A 20,385-nucleotide genomic window follows, 5' to 3' on the forward strand; every position below is an offset into this window, starting at 1 on the left:
CATTTGAGCTGAGATGCACCTTCCCAAATTGTGCTCCTGAGTTCCAGGTACAATGGTGGAACCTCGAGTTTGATCCTGGCGGAGCTACCAGACTGATGGCTAACTTAGGAACGAACCGCTCACTCAACCCAGATAAAAATTGAGGTGGAAAAATACTCAGGGCAATGTAGGGTTGCCAACTCTGAATCTATTCCAAAAGGTTTCATCACATGATGTAATGCCATTAATTATGGTGCATAGACTTGAGGTCAGGAAGGCAAATGCACGTGGCTATTACATTTTAAAAACCCATGGGACTACTGTATAAATTCGACTCAACATTTAATATTTCTTTTAATGAATGCCCTATCATTTATCTCCTGAGTGACTCTCAGCACTCTCCTGGAGATTTCTATCAAATTCTTGGAGACTTCAGGGCGATCCTAGAAGGCTGGCAACCCTGGTGCAATGTAGCCTGAAGAGAGCATCTGAGATGTGCTTTCTTGTGGGGCAAGGTATGGTTCTCAAATCATCTACACTGCTACTTCCAAAGGCAATAAACCCACCTCCTGCTACCCCGATAGACCTATGCTGAAACCAGCAGCACACGGAAGCAAGACTTCATATCACGTTTTTAGCTGTGGGTGGGTGTGCGCACATGCTGGTTACTCTCATCTGGGTGCCTCTCTCTCTATGAACCAGGCAGTTCTACCCAGCCACAGTCAGCTGCTGATGAATGGAAACAATAAGAAGTCCTTATAAACCTGTGGGATCAACTTGCATTGAGCAGCACAGCTCTTTGCTTTTTGTTACCACCGGGGGGTGCTATGTCTTTTCTCTTTTGCTGGCAAATTAGTGTTCATGATCTCAGTGAAATTTCCTGTGTGCATACAACTCTCGCTGTCTCACTGTGTGCAAGAGGCACCAGAGGAGAGCAAAATACGGAGGACAGGTTTGCTCTGCTTCCAGAGTTTGAAGAGGGGTTTCTTCCCCCCGAGGAGCAGAATGGACAGTGTGTGGAAGGACTGGGTGCTTCTCACAGTCCTCTGCTTGTGTTTCTACCAAGGTAAGTTCAGCCTTGTTTACCCCTTACAGAAAGGGAAGCCTCTGTCCCTACCCACCTAATGGATCCCCCTTTCTGTCTCCCACCAGGAAACTCCAGTGTATTTGTGAGCTATTTACTTTCTCACCTTTCTGCCTGTATTATGATTTCAGGGTTTCTTGCAAAACTCAGGAAGAGAGCTTTCTCCTCTGGATGGTTTAAATGATGCTGTTTATGAGAGTGAGGGGGCAGAGAAGCTGCTATATTTTTAAACTCTGCTTTCCTGGAATTATTTCCTTCTCTCTTCCTTCACTTTGAACTAATCCCCGTGGCAGGCTGAAGGCAAGCTGAAAACAAAACAGCCCCTCTAATCCCATCAAGGGATAGTGCAAATGCACTGAGATAGAGGGCTAGATTGTTTCTTTTGATGCTGAACCACAGCCCTTTTGAGGAGCAAGCACAGCACATTTGCCCTGACTTCTAGGAGAATGGAGCCTTTGATTCTAAACAGAGCTGCAGATAGAGAGCAGTTTGTCTGAGTTCAGAGAAGATGGTCCTTGCAGGCTATAGAGATGCTCCACTTTGCTGGCATTACTGTGTAGTGTGCACTGATGTGTATTCACGCGAGGAAGGGACAGTTGCCTGTTTCTCTGGGTGTAGCAAATGATTTTGCATCGCTGTATTAACTTGCATGTTCCTGATTTTTAGCAAGGACTAGTGTTCAGAAGGGATCCACATGCCTCTGAAGGTGTTCCTATACTTGTAATATTATAAGCTTTTTTTACATAAGTTGGATACCAGTCACAGCTGCCAATCCTTAGCTGGTGTTGTGGAGCAATCAGCTGGCCTGGCATCAGGGTTGCTATTTCCTGCATGGTGTCTTGCAGGCTTTTCAGAACATTGAGAAAAGTTTTATAACTGGGGCTTTGCACGATCTGCAGGTAGAAGTCTCTTAGCGCAAATTAAAGCCATAACTTGTCAGCGGATGAACATCTTGAAAATGAAAGAGATGTATCAAACTGGCAAAATGCTCATAGAGGTCATTTAGGAATTTGCTCTAGAATTTCTGAGGTCCCCCTCAGCCTTTGGATTCTGTGACCTACTTGACGCATCTACATGTTCATTAATGCACCTCACATACTGCGCATTTAGTTTAGTACTCGGTTAATAAAGGACTAAGTAAATGCACAGTACCTAGAGTTACTGTGCAGTAGCATCAGCAGTTATTTAGTGAGGCTTACCAGCGGCGATGCGTAAGGGGTGCACGGGGGTGCGCGTGCACCCCCTGACTGGCCATGCTTCCCGGTTAGGTGATAGGCATGGGGACAGGTAGGAGCCCCCCCGTGAGCGCTGGCCAGGTAGCGAGTGTGTCACAGCCACTTTTGGGAGCAGCCCGTCTGCCCACCAGTCGGTAAGTTTTGCCGCAGGGGGATCCCCCCCCGTTGGGCAAAATTGGCTGCAGTATGCATCTGGTATTCATGACCCGTAGTTCAACCTCTCTCCTCACAGGAGCTCCATGTATCTCCATATTTCCCCTCCCTGCATAGGTCAGGGTCTCTGTGTGTGCTTCATTATCCCCCTGGCCAAGGGATGTCACCCACATTCCCTTTCTCCCACACCACTGACTACTTTGCTCAGCCTGAAATGCCAGAATCTAAAAATCTCTGGGTGCTGCCTGGGAAATTGTGCAGCACACCTCAGTAAGCAAAAGATCGAGTCACATATCTCTATTGCCTTGTCTGTAGCATGCATCTGATCCAGCTGGCATGGCTAATAGCTATGAAGTCTTATTGTGGTGGCATGGACTTTACTGAAAGTTAGTCACCTAGGTCCCTCAGTATCCTGAGCAGGCTTATACAGCTTTTGCTGAAGTCTGTGCTACTGCACCTTCACTGCTGCGGTTAACTAAACTAGTCAGATTAAAGTTTAAACTCATCGTGCTGCAGTCATACCTCCTGCATGCAGTGGAGATGCATCTAAAGTTATGTTACATATAAGCTTCAAGCTATGCCACTAAGGCCAGCTTAGAAGGGACCAGTGATATCTTTTATTAGACCAACTAGATGTTTGGAAAAAAACCAAACATTCTTTATTTGCAAGCTTTCGGGCTGAGGGGATGCATTTGTAGGTGGATTGCTGAGCCATGCTGACCCCCCACAGCAGGAGGATGGCAGACCAAAAGCTACCTTTCTCTAGGGCAGAGGGGCTTCAGTGTTTGATTTCTGATTACAGTTGGGAAACATTTTTCAATCAAAACTTTTTCCATCTAAACATGCAGTTTTAGGTGAAGCAAAAATGTTTCGTGACATCATATCAATCTTGTTGAATGGTTTCAGTAAAAGAAAAAACTAAAAAAATGTTTTAAAAAAAATCTAAACCATTTTGTTTCAATTTGTCCATCTACAATGACATTTGGTTTCAACAATTATTTCAGTGTTACTGTTAAAAAATTAAAAATGCTTGACAATTATTTCACCAAGAACAAAACATTTTGCTTGACTTGAAACAAAACATTTTTCCATTTTCCAGAACTGTAATGGAAGTATCAAGTCAGATTTTCTTGGGCAGCTCTCTCTGATATGAGAAAAGGAGGGTGAATACTCAAACCAGAGAATTTTGCAAGTAGGATTGACTTGTTACACCCTAATTCAGGGCCTGGAGTGACTGGCTGTAATTACTGGTGATCACACAGACACTGTTGTTTATGTAGGCTGGCTGGCAGGGGATGCCACGGGAGGAGCAAAGTCTCTAGCCTTGAAGCTTCAGTGATTTGACAGGACATCACTATTAATTCTAAATGCTCCTGTAGTCCTGTTAAAACCTTTAAACTTTTCTGCCTCTGCTCTTCATTGGTTTTCTTATAGCAGTTTCATATCGATTGCCACTTCTCACTGACAAGTATGTGCGCGTGTAGAAATCAGGCTTATCCAATGCTCTGGTTTTCCAGTTGTCACAAGTATCAATTCTTCCCCACTGAGCCCTGGTGCATTCCCTGACATTTTGGCACCAGTTATGAATGATAACTTTTAAAGACCATTCCATCCACAAGCAGAGAAACACCTTTGTGTGTGAGTTTTATGTCATACTTTGCCTGACCACTAATGTTTTGATTTTAACAATTCCTGCAAACCACCTCACATATTTTCAATTCTGTCCTAGCTTTATCGCATCATGCACAGCAGTATATAACGTAGGAGACTGTATGTGAATATTAAATCCAAAATTACTTGGGAACTTAAGAATTCAATCTTTGGCTTTTAGTTGTACCTTTATGCACCTATATACCTAATTTATTTGCACGTGGTTACTTTTTCATCCCCATAGGTAGCAAAAACTACAGCTCAGTACAAATTAATAAGGCCTTGTGATTTCAACTACTATTACTTGCCTAGGCTACCCCTTCTGTGACCCACATTTTCGGGCATGGGATTTTAGATCATTGCTAACTTGTGATGGGTTCGTGTATTTTGGAGGGTTCTGGGATTTCCAGCAAATGATAAAAGCTCTGCTTGATGTGCTTCCAACTTATGTCAAGCCTCCTCCAATACAATATTAGTAGCACCTTGCTGCGAGATCTGCTCTAGAAGTACTCTGAATTAAATGGCATGAGTAGAGCAGGAAAAATGCAGGAACAGACCTAAGTGTCTTAGTCACTCTGTGTAGCATAAGCAAACAGGCACGAGTGAACCAGGGCCCAGACAGAGAGGGGGACTGAAAGTGGTAATTTTTTCCCATTGTTCAATTATTATTATCATTATCTCTGGCGAAGTGGGGACTGACACTAAATGTTTGCCTGGGGCCACTAGGAGTTTAGGTACAGTACTGCTGTGTAGTATGTAGGGAAAGTAGAGACAATACCCAGAAATTTCAGGGGTCCAGAAAGCAGAGAGAGTGAAGGATTTCATGACAGTGAAGCTCCAATTCAAATACATTTCATTATAGATCAGATTAAAAGCCCTTCAAAATCAGTGGCCTTTTTTCCCCAGTATTCTCAGTGGGCTTTAGATAAGGCTGTGAATAAAGGTTTTACTTTATTTGGTTATTGTGGGTCCTGGAACTGAATATGAGGTCTCCTTTAAAGTAAGTCTGATCATTCAAGTTTTCTTTTATTTATTTGTTAGTGGTACTGCTCAAGGTACGCTCAATGCTCTTCAGAAAGATGAGGAGAGGTGAGGGGAAGGGAATAACAAGAAGGCTTCTGCTTCTTGGAGTCAGGAAGATTCATTCTATAGATGGTAAGGTTTTCTTCATGAAACCTCAAAACAGATGTAATTCACCATTTCTAAAGGTTTCGTCACATGCTAAATTACCAGCTCACATTTCCACTTAGGTCACAAACCTTTCAGGAAGCCCACGTTTGTGAGAGAGAGTGGCATTTTGGATGGAAACAGTGAGAGAGTTAGTGGTTTCAGTGTACTCTCTGCAGATTTTTGCTTTGAACTTTTTCTTGGAACCTAAAACAAAGCGAAACCCTAGCGGTAAGGCCACTGGAAACAGATGCCATGGAAAGTTCTGCACTAAGGTGAAGAAGGCATCTTTTCAAGATTTGGGCTAGTGTGAGTGTGATGTTTTAAATGTGATTGTAAGCTTTGTGTTCAGAGTTCCTTCTGAAAGCAGACTGAGGCAGTACTTACTGATTCTGTACAAACAGATTGAAACACTAGCTTTAAAGTCTCCATGCATACCCAGAAAATGACTGGTGGTTGACAACATTGGTCAAAAATGGTTCTTCCTTAGCTCTTCCAGATAGTTCAAAAAGCATTAGTGTAGAAGGGATCAAGCCCAGCCTCATCGTCTCACTTCTTGTAAAGCTTTGGTCACAGTAACAATTGAGAGCTGATCTGTTTTCAATGCTGCATAAGAGGGGAAGCTGGGAAGCACATGTCAATTCAGCATACTCTCCCAACATAAGCACATTTTAACAGAAGTAGGAACTGCAACTTGTTCATATCAGTAGGCTGAGAATGCTATAGCTTAATGATTATCAGTTCAGATAGCCTTACAAAATTTTCATGAAAATATACTGTTTTGCTACTATAGCTACTAAATCAGGAGTTAAAGACAGGCGGGGGGGGAACACAGCATTTCCCCTCCTCTGCTAACAGCGGATGGAGGATTAGCCTTTCCCTAACTAGACTAATCAGAGCTCTCACAACTTCATCTTATCTTTGGCTGGTAGGCTAAGAGATCCCTTCTCTTCATGTTAAAATCAACTCCAACCACTGGTCACAGCAAAGAGGTTCTTAAAAGGACCATAAATAGTATATTTTTCCCCTGGTGAAGAGAGTGAGCAGAATGTTACCAGACTGAAGGAAGGAAAGGAATAAAGAACGAGAGCAACTGAATGGGACCAAGATTTAGGTGATCTGTAGGAGGGTCTGGAAGCTTTTAGCGAGACAGAAGGAGGAGCACTCCACTAGATGCACAAAGCTCTAGATACACTATAGTTCATTTGAAGATGCTTACTTACAATACAAAGTTCTTTACATGGACACTTGCTTTTCCCCACATTTTGGTTGTTGTGTAAAATAAATCTTGCCGATTTAGACCTCAGTTGGGAAACAAAATCATGCCTTCTTTCAAGCCCCCAGAATGTTTGCATCAATCCTGCTTGCATTGGCTCACCACGGAGCACAAGAACTGAGTGCTAGATTGCATCACAGAAGGCCACAAGGCAAAACTGAAAGACTAAAGTACTGCAAGTAAGGCAGGCAAAATAAGTTTGCCAAGATATTTGCATTGGATCACTGCTGGGAAGACCCTCCTGAATGAAACCCAGCTGACTAGCCAAGGCCCCAACTGTATTCATGGGGCTGGTAGGCCAAATGGGTGACCTGCACTTCTCACTGTGAGAACTGGAGCCATCGTGACTTTCAGGCAGCAGCTGTGGAAACTGTTCAGAAGGAGTTCCTCATCACTATCTAACCAGCAAAATTACTACTTTAGCTAAATGTTACTTGCCCGCTACACTAGAAGATGATTTCCACAGTGTTATATTGGGGCACTACCGTTGGTTATCCACAAAGAAAAACTGGGCATCACGAAAGCAAAGATAATTTTGCACCCATCCTCCTAAATCTAGGAATTATTAGGGGTCAGCAGGAGTCATAAATCCTTCTGCTCTGTTTTGTCAGGTTTATCACATGCAGTCTGATATCAGGGAAGTGGAAATCTTGATTATGATAGGAAAGTGCCACATTCTGTCAGGAAAGCCCACTAGGTTATCAAATACCCTGAAACAGGTGTAAGGCCAACCACATATCAGCACATCGCAATATGCCCAGATGATACGGTCTAGAAAGCCGTAGTTTGTTGGATGGCAGGTCCATCCAAATAAATTGTTCTTTTCTTCAGGGGCTAAACATCCATGTCACAGTGGATGTTTGAAAAGTAGGAAGCAGATTAAAGAAAAAGTGCTGATGTTTCAAAGTTGTTTCCATTTAGCAGCATTAAAAATGGCCCAGTTTCCTGCTATTCATCATAGTATCATAGGGTCGGAAGGGACCTACCTAAACAGATCATCAGGTCTGACTCCCTGCCCTGGGCAGGAATGGGTGCTGGGGTCATATTACCCCAGTCAAGTATCTGTCCAGCTTTCTCTTGAAGACCCCCAATGAAACCCATTTAACTCATGATTTTTTTTTATGATTTAATTTTATAGACATATTTACCATAAAGTATAGAAATATGTTTACTGAAATTACCAAAGGCTTTTGTTTTTGGTAAACAAAATATTTGAAAATTATTTTCCAAAGAAATGGTTACTGTAAAAAAAAATCTTTCATCTTCTAAATTTTTGTAATGTCAATGCTAGTTCCCACTAACTCTGCTGTGGCTTGTTTGATGCCTCTTCCCTTTTTAATCAGTACAACGTAATGAATACAACTATTTGTGCTAATGTTAATGGCTCAGCTTTTTCTATTTACATTTGATCTCCAATTTCAGATGTATGCAATAAGTAGAGAATCAAAGAAATGAGAGGTTTTTGCCTTGGCTTGTTCTACTAGTTGCTTAGGATGTGTTGAAATATGACATTAGATAGTATTCCCTTAGAGAGAAGCCCAGTAAAGGGACAGCATTAAAGAGGAGCATGGTTGAAGATGCATGAACTTTTAATGCCATGTGCAAGATAAAAGGTAGTTTTCTGCACTATGTGGAGAATATTTGGAAAACAGGATGGAAAAATTCTCTTTGCTGGTGAATCCAGCCAATGTTCTTGGGAGAACAAAACATTTACATTTGATTTCCCAAAGACTACACCTTATCTAAACAGTGCAGGGAGAATGCAAAGAGTATCAGGGCTATCAAACACCATATTTTCCCCACCACCACCCATATCTCTATCTATGTAGGACTCGCAGTCCACTAGACAGCTATAGAGAACACCCCACTGTCCTTGGAAAACAGAAGGGAGATTCATAAAGTTAAACACTTTCCTCAGATGGTCACCTCTGCCCTTCATGCCATGGGCATGGGATCTGCTATAAAAAGCATTAGTTAGTTGTATTTATTTTTCATGATGGATGGTTTCCACCAAATCTGTCAGTGAAGGGAGAGTAGTTTTAAGATGCTGAGACTTGTTGAGTAGGTAAAACTATGGATATATTCTTCAGTGCTCTGACAGAAAAGGTGTACAATTCAGCTTTTCCTAGTTCTTTCTCTTGAATTTCCTCCTTGTCATAGATGAGATCTGACAGAGGGCTTATCAAAGTAGTTCACTGGAGCCAGGTATGTCAGCTATTATATATACTTTTACATGCTCAAAAATATTTCAGACCTAGCTTCAGATATTAAAATCTCTTGTTACTGAATGAGGGAATCTTGGACAGGTCATTAAGGCAAATGTCTGCTCCTAAAAGCAAAATGCCATAACTTCCTTAACTTCTGCTTAGACAGCAGCAACTAGCAGATAGGCAGAAGAGGTACTGATTTAACAACGAATGTCTAAGATGGAATCTAGGGTGGTATCTCAAAGAACAATACTTTTGTACTGTAACGCAATGTCTGTATGAGATATAAGGCCAGCTGCTGGACTGTCTCAGCCCACACATGAGTGCTACTCACTGGGCACAGCTACACGAGATGCTACTGCACAGTAATTACTGAGCATTTATTTAGTACTTGTATAATCAAGTAAGTATTAAGTACTTGTATAATTTAGTATGTGTAATCAAGTACTACATAGTAGCGCTAGTGAATGCCTTGTTAGTGACGGTACTGCGCAGTAGCCTAATAATAATACGCAATAGCATATGAGCACTGTTGGTGTTGTGATGTGCTACTGTGCAGTATTATTCAGCTACTGTGCAGTCTGCGTCTCATGTAGATGCGCTCACTGACCCTCACCAAGGATTGCAGTTATAACTGTAGAGTCATAGTAGGTAAGGAGGGGACAATCTGCCAGGCTGGCAACACAAGGTGCTACAGATCTGTTCCTTCTAACTGGAGCAGCCGTTGTCTTCTCAGCCTCTCAGAACTGAATACAATTGTGGGTTTATGGCTTTATCTGCAGTACAAAGAGAAGCTAATACAGCAAGTCTCCATGTTTTGGGAGCTTCATGAAATAGGACATGCCCATTCTCTGAGGGAGAAAATTGGTGGAGATGCTGGGACTTCTGTGATTTCCAGGGGACCTCAGAGAGTGAAGAAACACAAAGAATCCCACAGACAATTTTCAAAGGTGTTGAAAGTGGAGTTTCCTTCAATAGAGCCCTAGCTTCCCTTCCCCTTGCTCCCTCGAGGCCCCAGTGTGAATGGGACACTTCCTGTTCAAACAGGTATCAGTAAACACATCCAAGATTTCTGTTGTATTAAGTCCCCTCACAGTCAGATTGAGAACCACTCCTGAGTTTGTGAAAATATCCATGGCCCAAACTTCTGACATGGCCCAGGAAAGACCCACCCAGCAATGGCATCACACCAATCCTACTTTGACTGCATTTTCTTCGATCACCCCATTGTGAGAAAAAGTTTAACAAACATAATATGGAAATAAAAGAAAATAAAAATACATTTAAATAATCCAGGGGTACCAGGAAGTCCTGAGGTTAACACTGTTCTAAATACAGGTAGCGATGGAGAGAAACCTCTTTCCTATACTGGTCTAAGATCAACTTGGTTGTTACAACGGCAGCTCTACTATTGGCTGAAAACATCATGTGATTCTCAGTAGGTGAACAGATATGGCTGTGCATGACAGACTAAGTTCAGGTGTCTATAGGTACTTAGGCTAGGGTATAGTTTCCAAATTATGTGAACAAGATTTCTTTGTGATCTGCATGAGTAGCCAGATGGCCTTTAAACCAAATTAACCTGATCCTGTTTAAATACTGAATGATGTGTGTGATGGTTGAGAAGAGGGCAGCTCCATTGCTCCTTGCTAGATGCAGCACATGCAGAACCTCAAATTAAGTGAAGGTGGAGCTCATGGAACAACAGGATGTTATGAAATAAGTGAACATTTTGCAATAATAATGCAAAGCAAACCCACAGGACACCCAACCAAGCTGCCTCCCTTTTTTGATTATAGTTGTAAAAATAAAGAAGTCCATTAAATGTTCTTTCCAATTCTGAAGGTGTGTCCTGTAATATTAAGGCTTCTGCAAGAGAGGTCCAGGAGCCTAGCTGGAGGCTCAGCTAGGCAGAATCCAGGGGGAACTTCCTCCACACTCTGCACCACTAACCTAGGATGTCCTACCTCACCATTTCAACCTTAGCACCTCACAGATGTGTCCATTTACCAGTAGCTGTCCTGTAGTTTTCCAGCCATTTCAGATGTGCCATTCATTGGTAGTAAGTTATAGGGAATGATTTCTTAACTCTGCAGAGGCCAACAAGTTAAGACATCCAAGCATCAGCAGGCTCCACCCTCCCTCCTCCTTAGAGAAAATGAAAAATACAGGCTTGAAAAAACAGGGTGTGGTCAAAAGCCAGCCTGATCTCTGCAGGCCATAACACATTGCTATTTCTTTTTATCAGGCATTAGCAGAGCATAGACTGTGGAGAAGTAAAAGCTGGATATAACACTAGGATCAGAGTGTGCAACTGACAGATACTTTTTCATTTCCTCATTTGAGAGCCATACTCTGACTCCTGTCAGCCTCCCCCACACAGATAAAGCTATTGCTTCCCTTTGATCTCTCCCTGTAAAATTTGCAGTGCTAATGCATCCTGTAAGTCAGGAGTGAGCAATTATTTTGGCTGGAGGGCCGCTTAATGAGCTTTGGTGAGCTATCAAGGGCTGCAAGGGTAGCCCCACCCCTTGACATATGCCCTCCCTCCCTGGCCCAGAAGTCTCACCCCCTAGCCCCTGACCTTTGCCACAGGAAGTCCCTCCCATTGCCCCCAGAAGTACTCCTTTTGGGAGGGGCGGGGGTTGCCATCTTGGAACCGGAGGGAAAAAACCCATATAGTAAAAATCAAACATCTACTATAACATAATTTTAATTTTATTTCAAAGACTATTTTATCCTGATTAACGTGCGTTTGTGTCGTATATCTAGAGGCGATTACATAATAGCTCAAAATAAAGTCTTACTCTTGTATACTGTGTGTGGTTGGGGGTGGTGTTTGTGGTGGGGTATACTTGTGTCTGGGGTTTGTGAGGAGGTGCGAGTGGGTGGGGGCATGGGGTGTGTATGAGAGGGGGTGTGTAGGTGTGGGTGGATATGGGGTTTGTGGGGGAGTGTCTGGGTAGGGTGTGGAGGAGAGTGTGGTTATGGGTGTGAGGGAGGGTGTGGGGTTTGTGGGGAAGTGTGAGGTTTTCTTATAGTTGAGAGAAATACTAGTTTTGGATACAGCTTTTTCTTCCACACAATGCAAGTGGCTGCAATTATGCAATTAGCACGCCCACAAATGCAATAGTTTTAAGATCTTTTTTTCCTTGTCACACAAAGGTCTACCTTTAAACAAACAATTACTGCAATAACTAATTGCTTTCCCCCCCCCTCTGTATAAGCTTTTCTCGCTCTGTGAGGAATAGTAATAGAAAGTTAAACATAATATTTAAATGCATGTAGACCATAAGCAAAACACTCCTCCTCACGTACAGGAAAAGATGGATTTTCCAGAGCTGTTGTATTGAGCAGAGTGGTATTTTGAAATCTCTGGGTTTAACAAATATTTTAACTATTTGAGTAACTTCTGCTGCAAGGCTCTTGAAGTTTGTGTGACATTTTCATTCATAATTAATCTTTGCGAAACCCTTTGAGTTCCCCAGATGGAAGATGGTATATAAATGTTAAATGTTATCTCTCTTCCTATGCATTTCTAATGTGCCCATGGAATTCTCATTATTTTCAATATGTATTCCCCTCCGAAGACCTGGAAAACACTCTCAGACTTGGTCAGTGTTTATTAAAAGTAGTACTATGGCAGTGAAATATCATCACCCAGTATTAGCAATCTCACAGACCTAAATTCAGCCTCTGAAGAAGCCTATGCAATTTCTGCTGAACTCAATGAGAATAAGGTGTGCTTATGCACAGTTCGGTTGGCATTTGGCTGCTGTTAGTATCTGTGGTGCAGTGGCAAAGTACAAGGCTGCAACACAGGCAGCCAGATTTGTGAGTGAATGTAAGCCTGGGCTGTGAGCATCAGAAATGTCATGCTGGCTAAGTATCCTGCGTTGTGTAGCGGTGGGGACTCTACAGGACCTGTCTAGACTGAACAGTCCTTTGCCTCTCTCGTCTTGCCACTCTCCGAAAGAGATCCCCCAATTGATTCCCCAGGCTTCTAGCAACCCAAACCACAAGATACACAGCAGACTCTAAGACCATTAGATCCATGCCCACATCTGTAGAAGCAATAGTCAGCACCTCAATGCAGCTCTGGAGCAGAGAAAAGAATAAATGTTGATAATTTACTCAGTTGAAAGGGAAATAAATAAATCTTTCCCCAACCCTCTTTTTTGGTCAGATCCTAGCACTGATGCCATTACAGCACCATCAGTAGTGTTGCGCAGAGGCAGCCTGTCAGGGTTTGGTAGCCTTTCCATCCAGCTTGCACAAATGCAAATTACTTGGCACAGAGGAAGATGGAAGGAATCTGGCTCAGACCTTCTCAAAATAAAGCAGGCAAATGTGTCTGAAAATGCAGGACATCCTTCCCTGTTGGTATCTTACAAAAAAGTGCGTAATATATATTTACATAAGCACACGCATGACATATGAACAGGGCTGGATACTTTGTAAACGTACTGAACTTCCAATAAGGAGCTTTACAGTAGGGGTGCGCAAAGCAGGCCCTATTCGATTCGGACTCAGCCTGAATCAGGGACAGTGATTTGATTCGTTGATTCGGATCGCTGTCCCTGATTGAATTCAGCTGAATCTGAAGATTCAATGCTGATTCGGAGAATCGGCGATTCGGACATAGACACAGCTTTAAATGTTTTTTCTACATACCTCTAGGTACCAGCATGGCTTGTGATCGCTTTGATGCTGAGGCGCATGGAGTGTGCCACAGGAGGGTGGGAGGGCCCTCCATGTGCCTGGCAGTGAACCCAGAAGTGAACCGGAAGTAGTTCTGGTCCACTTCTGGATCCGCTGGGGAGCGCACTTGGCAGCCCCCAGCCCTCCCCCCCCCACTCAGTGATCAGCCACAGGGGGACCCCAGGTGCCCCCCCAGACTCAGGAGGTACCAGTCACTGAGCTGGGCAGTGGGTGGCGCTCTCCAGCAGACACGGAAGTGGACCGGAAGTGCTTCTGGTCCACTTCTGGGTCTGCTGCCGAGCGTGCTGGAGAGCCCCCGCGCTCCTGTGGGATGCTCCGTGCGCCCCAGCATTGCAGCATTCACAAGCTGCCTGCTACCTAGAGGTATGTAGAAAAAACATTTAAAGCTGTGTCTATGGCCAAATCGCTGAACCTTTCTGAAACTCTCTGAATCTATTTGGAGGGTTCCAATTCGAGTCGGAGAGATTAAAGGGTCCTCTGATTCAATTAGATTCAGAGATATGGCCACCAGATTGGGCCGAAACTCTTCTGAATTGAATCAGGGACCGAAGCTTCACACAGCCCTACTTTATAGTGCATTACTTTATATACATACATAAATATGGACTGGAACCAAACCTTGGATCCAAGTACACCCAAACCTTGCTCAGATACTATGAGGATGGGTTTTCCAAATCAGGATTAAATCTCTATGGTTTTATGCTTAATTTTAAGTTTTCCGGCTTTGTTCTTGTAATTTGACTGTTTTGGTTTTGTGCCAGAGGTGCCATGATTGATTTATCAAAAATAATGCCCCTGGCGAATGGCATTCCAGCATCAGTCAGGAAGTTTCCATGTTCTTTATGGAAAAGCAGGGGCAGTTACCACAGCCGCTCTGAGCCACCGTCAACGACATCTCCAGGTTCGGAGGTACCCAAGTTTTCATGTACTGATCATCTTTGTTAAAAGTGGCCTAATTTTGAAAGGAAACTGGTGAGTGACATAAAGAAGAATGATGATATTCAAGCCACACACAACTTAGCACGAACACACTTGTAAAAGCTTTCAAGCTGCAACCCACAGTGTGCTTTCCTCTGATCATTCTGAAGAAAACTTTGTCCAAGATTTTTCAAAGAACAAATATTGATTGAGTATAATATTTATAATGCAGAGCTAGTGTGTTTGCAGCTCGATGCCCAGAGGAAATCTGAACTTCAATGAGATTGTTTCTTTAATGTATTTAGTAAATTATTTTTAGCTTTAAAAATACATGTGAGCATAAGGACTGTAATGTGGACAAACACAAGACTCATTTCAAAACTGTTGATTCACATGAGTATTTGGTTTGTGTCACACCGCAGATAAACTTACAATTGAAAATGAGAGTTAATCAGGGGATAGCATTCTGGGACAAATTCAGCCATGCAGAAAATTACCAGGGCACAAATACTATGTAGTGTCTTTCAGCTTTATACAAACTGATTCTATAGAGCAAATGCTACAGTGTATGCATTAACCACATCCATTCATTTATTTTTGGATGCTATTACTTTCAAGAGTGCATTTTGCTGAACAACAGTAATTTAGGCATCATGTTGTAAAAGTTATAAAAAGAATAAGATAATAATAAACATTATTTTTATGATGGGCTCATTCTGTAGTCTTAAATTGGGTCTTCAAATCCAGATTTTTTTTCCCCTATCCAAATGTAAAGGATCCTTATAGCCAAGGTTTTGGATCAAACTAAGCTCAGGATTACCCTTTATTGTTATACCAATGCCAAATTGTTATTTACGTTGAACCAAGTAGCTATATTATGCTAAAATATTTGTAAGTGGTCCATTTAAAATGGACAAACGCAATTAATAGGCGATAGACAAAAACAACTAATAGGAAAATAACTTCTGAAGGCAAAGGGCTGTGTTATTTACTAGACAGAGTCATAGCATAGTGTAACAACCAGAAGATGAAAGTAGATATTCAGATTGTAATAAAAATGCCTTAAATCTCGAGAATACAGCTAGGAAAAGAGTTATGTGATACAGTGCCTGGTAGGTCAAGGGATTGTATTTGATGTTGACCCAAGAAGAACTTTCCAGTCCTATGTTTCTAATTTACTTTTGGAACAACTTCTCTAGGGATGTGGCAGATTCTCCAACAGCTTCACTCTTTAAATCAAGACCTTCCAGACATGGGCTAGCTTAACCAAAATCTGGAGCTTGATGTACAAATGACTCGATAATTATGCTGAAGTTCAGATGATCAAAATGGTTCCTTCTGGTCTTAAGTCTGAGTTCAAGTTGGTATTTTATATTTTCATTTTTAATTAACTAGATCAGAATGGCATCAAATTTAAAGATAGCTTCTATCTTAAGTTGTGTTTGTATAAGTGGTTGCAACTGCTTCTTGCACTAATTGTCTATAATGGCTAGGGACAGACATTCAAAAAGCCTGAGCCTGAATTGATTTCACCTTTGCAGATTCATTTAATCTGGCTAGGCTAAACCAGTTTGTAACAGGACAGACATTGTCTCTGGACTGAGGAAATTCAGGAACATGCCTGCAGTTGCTCAGGTTAGAAGCAGGAAAGGGAAGAGGGGTATGAGAGCAGCCCTCCCTTCCCTTCCACAGTCCTGAGCTGAGTGGAGGTATGGAAAGGCCTGGGCAGGACCAGGACCTCTGATTAGGGAGGTCTGCCTGCACCATCCCACGCTTTTCCCTGCTGACTGCTCAAGGGGTGGGAGTGTTGCCAGCCGTCAGGCCCTGGCTAGCACTCTGAGGCAAGGGGGGAGTGATGCAGTGTATGCATCTGTTGATGATACAGAGTTTTTCAATCTCCCCCACACACACACACTTCTTTATACCGTCTGCAGCAAACTGACAGGCAAGGAAGCCAGCTGGGGGCCAATAACAGTGTTTATCACCCCATCAGGAAAACAATAGCCTTTTTCCATTAGTTCAAGCTCTTCTTAAACAGCTTTTTCCAAGGAAGGAATGGAGGGACATTACCAGCTGACCTGTTGATTAGTTCCAGAAAGCCCTAAGTGGGCTGTTCTGTCCCAGTGAAATTGGACATGCACACACACCCCTCAGCATTAGGTAGCATACCACATGCTTAGGGTCCATGGGGCGAGGGTCTGTGCAGTGAGTGATGGGAGGGAGGGTGTGGGGATCCCTGCTTGAGTAGTGAGATGTGTTGGGGCAGGGGGAAGCCAGGCAGACCCAGCTGTACCTGTATTCTCCACTGGAGCTCTGGCCAGGGAGCAGAGGGGCAGGGCTAGCTCTGCTGTCTGGAGCAGACCGCCCAGTCAAGAGAGCATGCTGGGGGGCCTGGTTAACTTAAACCAGGAAGGGGTCTGGGACAGACATTGTATAAACTGGTTTGACCCAAATCAGTTAAGTCTGATACTACATTCAACCGAGTTTATCTTAAACCAGTTTCAGCCATTTTGAAACTGATTTATGTGCACTGAACTTATGTTCTGTTACAGGTGTAAACTGGTTTCTGATCGCGTAAACTGGTTTATGTGTAATGTCTGTACCTATTCTGGTTACAGCTGTTTCCTGTACTAATTGTCTATAATACAGTCAAATCAGTTTCATACAGTTTTTACAGTGTCAAGTTAAGCTTTCATCTCATTTGCCTGATTTAAAATGTTGTCAGAAAAGTTTTATTGAACTCAAGTGATGATACAATTATGTGATGTGCTAAAAGTGCTATGAAATTTCTTACTGGAAACCATCACACCAGGGTGATGGCCTATAGAGCAGGGGTTCTCAGCCTTGTTACTCAAGGCCTCCCTTGGAAAATGCCAGCTCTTAGCTTTCACTCATTTCTTGACTACAGAAAAATAATAGAGAACTTCTTCCGTTGCAAAGAACTCAGAAAGACCATAGGTCAGAAATGGTGTTGACACTATAGATTCCTATTTGAAATCTCTGGTGTGAATCATGTGAAGCTGGGTGTTTATCTTGTGAATCATGGGTAGGTGTTTGCACACCTAACAGTGCTAATATAGGGTGGCACTCCACAGCACCCTTAAACAGTCTTGAAGCACCATGGTTGAGAAATACTGCTATAAAGTTTCAGTGCCTTGACTGAAAGCGCTCCAGATAATGACATCATCACAATGTCTTAACATACAGGAGTGATTTCTATTTATGGAGGCAATTCTAGGTCTCCCCTTCATTCATGTATTGTCTGAAACAAATTGTGCACAGACAGAACCAGCAAAGTACAAGCCAGAAAACAGTTGATTTCTGCCTTTCCTCTCCCTGCCCCGCCTCCTTCCTCCCCACCCCCCTACCTTGCTGCTTCCAAGAATACTCTAGAGACTTGAAACTTTTCTTGTTTGATATAGAGCTAATAATTTCTAGCACATTGATTCATCATGAACAGGACAAAAAGGGAGGCAGAATTGCTTTATTTTAATCTTATTTTTCAACCTGATACATTTTTCTTATCAAGTATTCACACTTTGCCTCAAGTGAAGAACCTTATGATAAATTCATTTTTGTTTTATTTTCCTTATAACATATCACTTGCCCTGCAGTGAGAATCGGCATCTCTGGATCACTTGGTAGCTGCAAGTGCATTTATTTGAATTTTACCATTGATCTGTTTTACCTATGACTCACTTTGGTGGTGTTTAATTTGTAGCATGCTACTTATACACTTGTGTGCTTTTTTTTTTTTTTTTCCTTTGGCATAGTTTAATCCCTTTCTAATGAGAAAGTTAAGAGTAAAACACTGCCTGGGTGGATCAATATTCTAAGTAGTAATTTTCCAAGCAAACAAAATGGTATGTTTCTGAAGGATAAACTGATGAAATGTTGGTTAGGAGATGCACCAAATGTAATTCCATTTACTGTGAATTAGAGGATATGGCCCAATATGATCGTACTACTTCAGTGAAGTACAGATCAATATGAGTAGATAAGGGACTGAAGCATTTGACACACAAACTCTCCTTATTATACTGATAAAGACATAAAATTAAGGCCCTAGCAGTATTTGAAATTAAAACTATTCTTGTAGTTTCAATACTTTCCTTAAGCATTTTTCTTTCCTTAAGCACTTTATTGTGGATGGTCCTGTCTAGAAGGCAGGGTAGAAGTGTTTGATTGCAGGACTGGGCAACCTATGGTCTGAAGAGTCATTTGATCTGGCCGACAGACCTAGGGCTTCAGTGGCAAGGGGTTTCAACAGCTGTAACTTCCCCGTGCTGTAGGGTTGGGGGCGGGGGGGTGCAATAACTGGTTCCTAGCACCTGTCCATTTGCCTGCCTCTGACCCAGCTGAATTACTCCATCCCAGAGCCTAAAAAGGTTGCCAACTGCTGCTCTACCCCACGAAAGCACTGGATGTTACACTTGGTTAGAGTGCACAAGTGTGTACACACACAAAAACCACCAGTGAGTGTTTGCGATAAGTGTCTGTGCCACTCCACTGAAGGTAACGGTTTTTATAGTCCCTCCCTGCTCCAAAGCCAAGGTTTATACTTTTAACCTGGAGGTCCTCTCTTTAGTCCCCAGCTTACCAGAAAAGCAGGTTTGGTTCTAGCTGGGGACTGGTTCTGAACTGGGCTGGTGCAGCGTTGGCACCTGTAGCACTTGCTTGCCACCCAGTTACATGTGACCCCCTCCAGCTGTCCTAGGGATGGATTGAACATCTTCATTTGGGCACAGGAATTGGGGTCCCTTTAGGGATTTATCACCTCCCTGTCCCCGTTGTCTCTTGGCCCATATAGCAGGGCTGTAGCACAAGGCAAAGCAACATGCTCAGTCCTCATGAATAGTGAGGAACAGGCAAGTTCCATGGATTCTGGAAAGACAGCAGGAGGAAATTGCTTCTCTGACTGGAAACTGTGTGTGCAGCTGAGCTGTCGGAGGGGTCCCAGTGCATAAGTCCGTTCTACAAACTTGAGAAGTCAGCACATCATCAAGGTCTTTGGGCACCCCTGTTCAGTGCTGCCCACTTATAAGGATGCAGTAGTCATTGCCTCTATCCCAGTTTAGCAGAGGCTGCAAGAGCCCTCCTTCCACAGCTAGATTTTGCATTGTGGGGGCCGTACAGCAATAAGGCTGAACTAGGGAAGAAGCAACGGGTGATTCAGCCTCTTGATCTAAGGATGTTCCTGTAACTCAGCCGTGAATTGCAGGGGCAGGGTTTAGGGCAAGCAGTGGTACCTGTGCTGCACTGAGGCATATCTGCTTCAGGCACTCTGATTAAACTCTTGTGGTTCTTTCTGATTCAGTCCAGCCACTACTGCCTTCAGGTCTCAATTATGGTACATTAAAATTTGGAGGCATATGTAGCTTCCGCTGGGGGGTAAGTTCATACCGTTGGTTGGGCTGGAGTACTTCACAGGAAGGGGCATATATGGCAGCGTTGTGGGACTCATGGCCAATTGAAATCAAAAGATTCATTAGCAGAGGCTGTCCCAGCTTTGATTCGGACCCCCTCTCTGGGGATGAAGCATGGTTTGGTGCAAGCACACGCCTAGACTGCACCTCCGTTGCACTATAAAATCAAAAGGGCTACCTAGCTCGTTGTAACCAAAGGTGGCTCGTGCTCCAGCTATGACCGTGTTCATTTCCTGTGACCTTTGTTTGCATCCTTTTTTAATGATTGTTATAAAGTTGTAGCCTTTGCGTGAGAAGCTGTGCTTAGCTTGTGCTCCCTTTCAGGTTGAGGTAGGTTCCTGTTCTGCTCATCCGAGTGAACTTGCAGAAAATCTTCACGACTCTTCTCCCACAACAGACGAGTTAGAAAATATGCCCACTGTTAGGTAGTTTTCACTAAGAATATAGCCTGACCTCTCATTAGTATCTTTTCTGAAAGAACATTGTGTTCTTTTGCAGGGCACAGGTGGTGTTTTTCTCCGTGTATCATGCTTGGAGGCAAAACTGAGAGAACATTTTTTTTTTTTTT

General features: G+C 42.9%; 2 protein-coding genes across 3 annotated transcripts in view; one reads left to right on the forward strand and one right to left on the reverse strand.

The window, feature by feature from the left end:
- Positions 1-20,385, reverse strand: part of CDH23 (cadherin related 23) — a 556,494-nt gene that overhangs the window by 46,949 nt on the left and 489,160 nt on the right. The gene's annotated exons all lie outside the window — the stretch shown is intronic.
- The window catches only part of VSIR (V-set immunoregulatory receptor), a 46,937-nt gene continuing 27,246 nt past the window's right edge, over positions 695-20,385 (forward strand). The window contains exon 1 of one of the 2 annotated variants that reach the window (XM_019538543.1): positions 695-1,045. In XM_019538543.1, coding sequence (XP_019394088.1) covers positions 841-1,045 — 205 coding nt within the window. In that variant the 5' untranslated portion in view covers positions 695-840. The remainder of the gene's footprint in view (positions 1,046-20,385) is intronic. The other variant, XM_019538544.1, reaches the window with a different exon arrangement.

The sequence above is a fragment of the Crocodylus porosus genome, unplaced genomic scaffold, assembly GCF_001723895.1.
Source record: "Crocodylus porosus isolate Cpor-Errol unplaced genomic scaffold, CroPor_comp1, whole genome shotgun sequence".
NCBI lineage: Eukaryota > Metazoa > Chordata > Crocodylia > Crocodylidae > Crocodylus > Crocodylus porosus.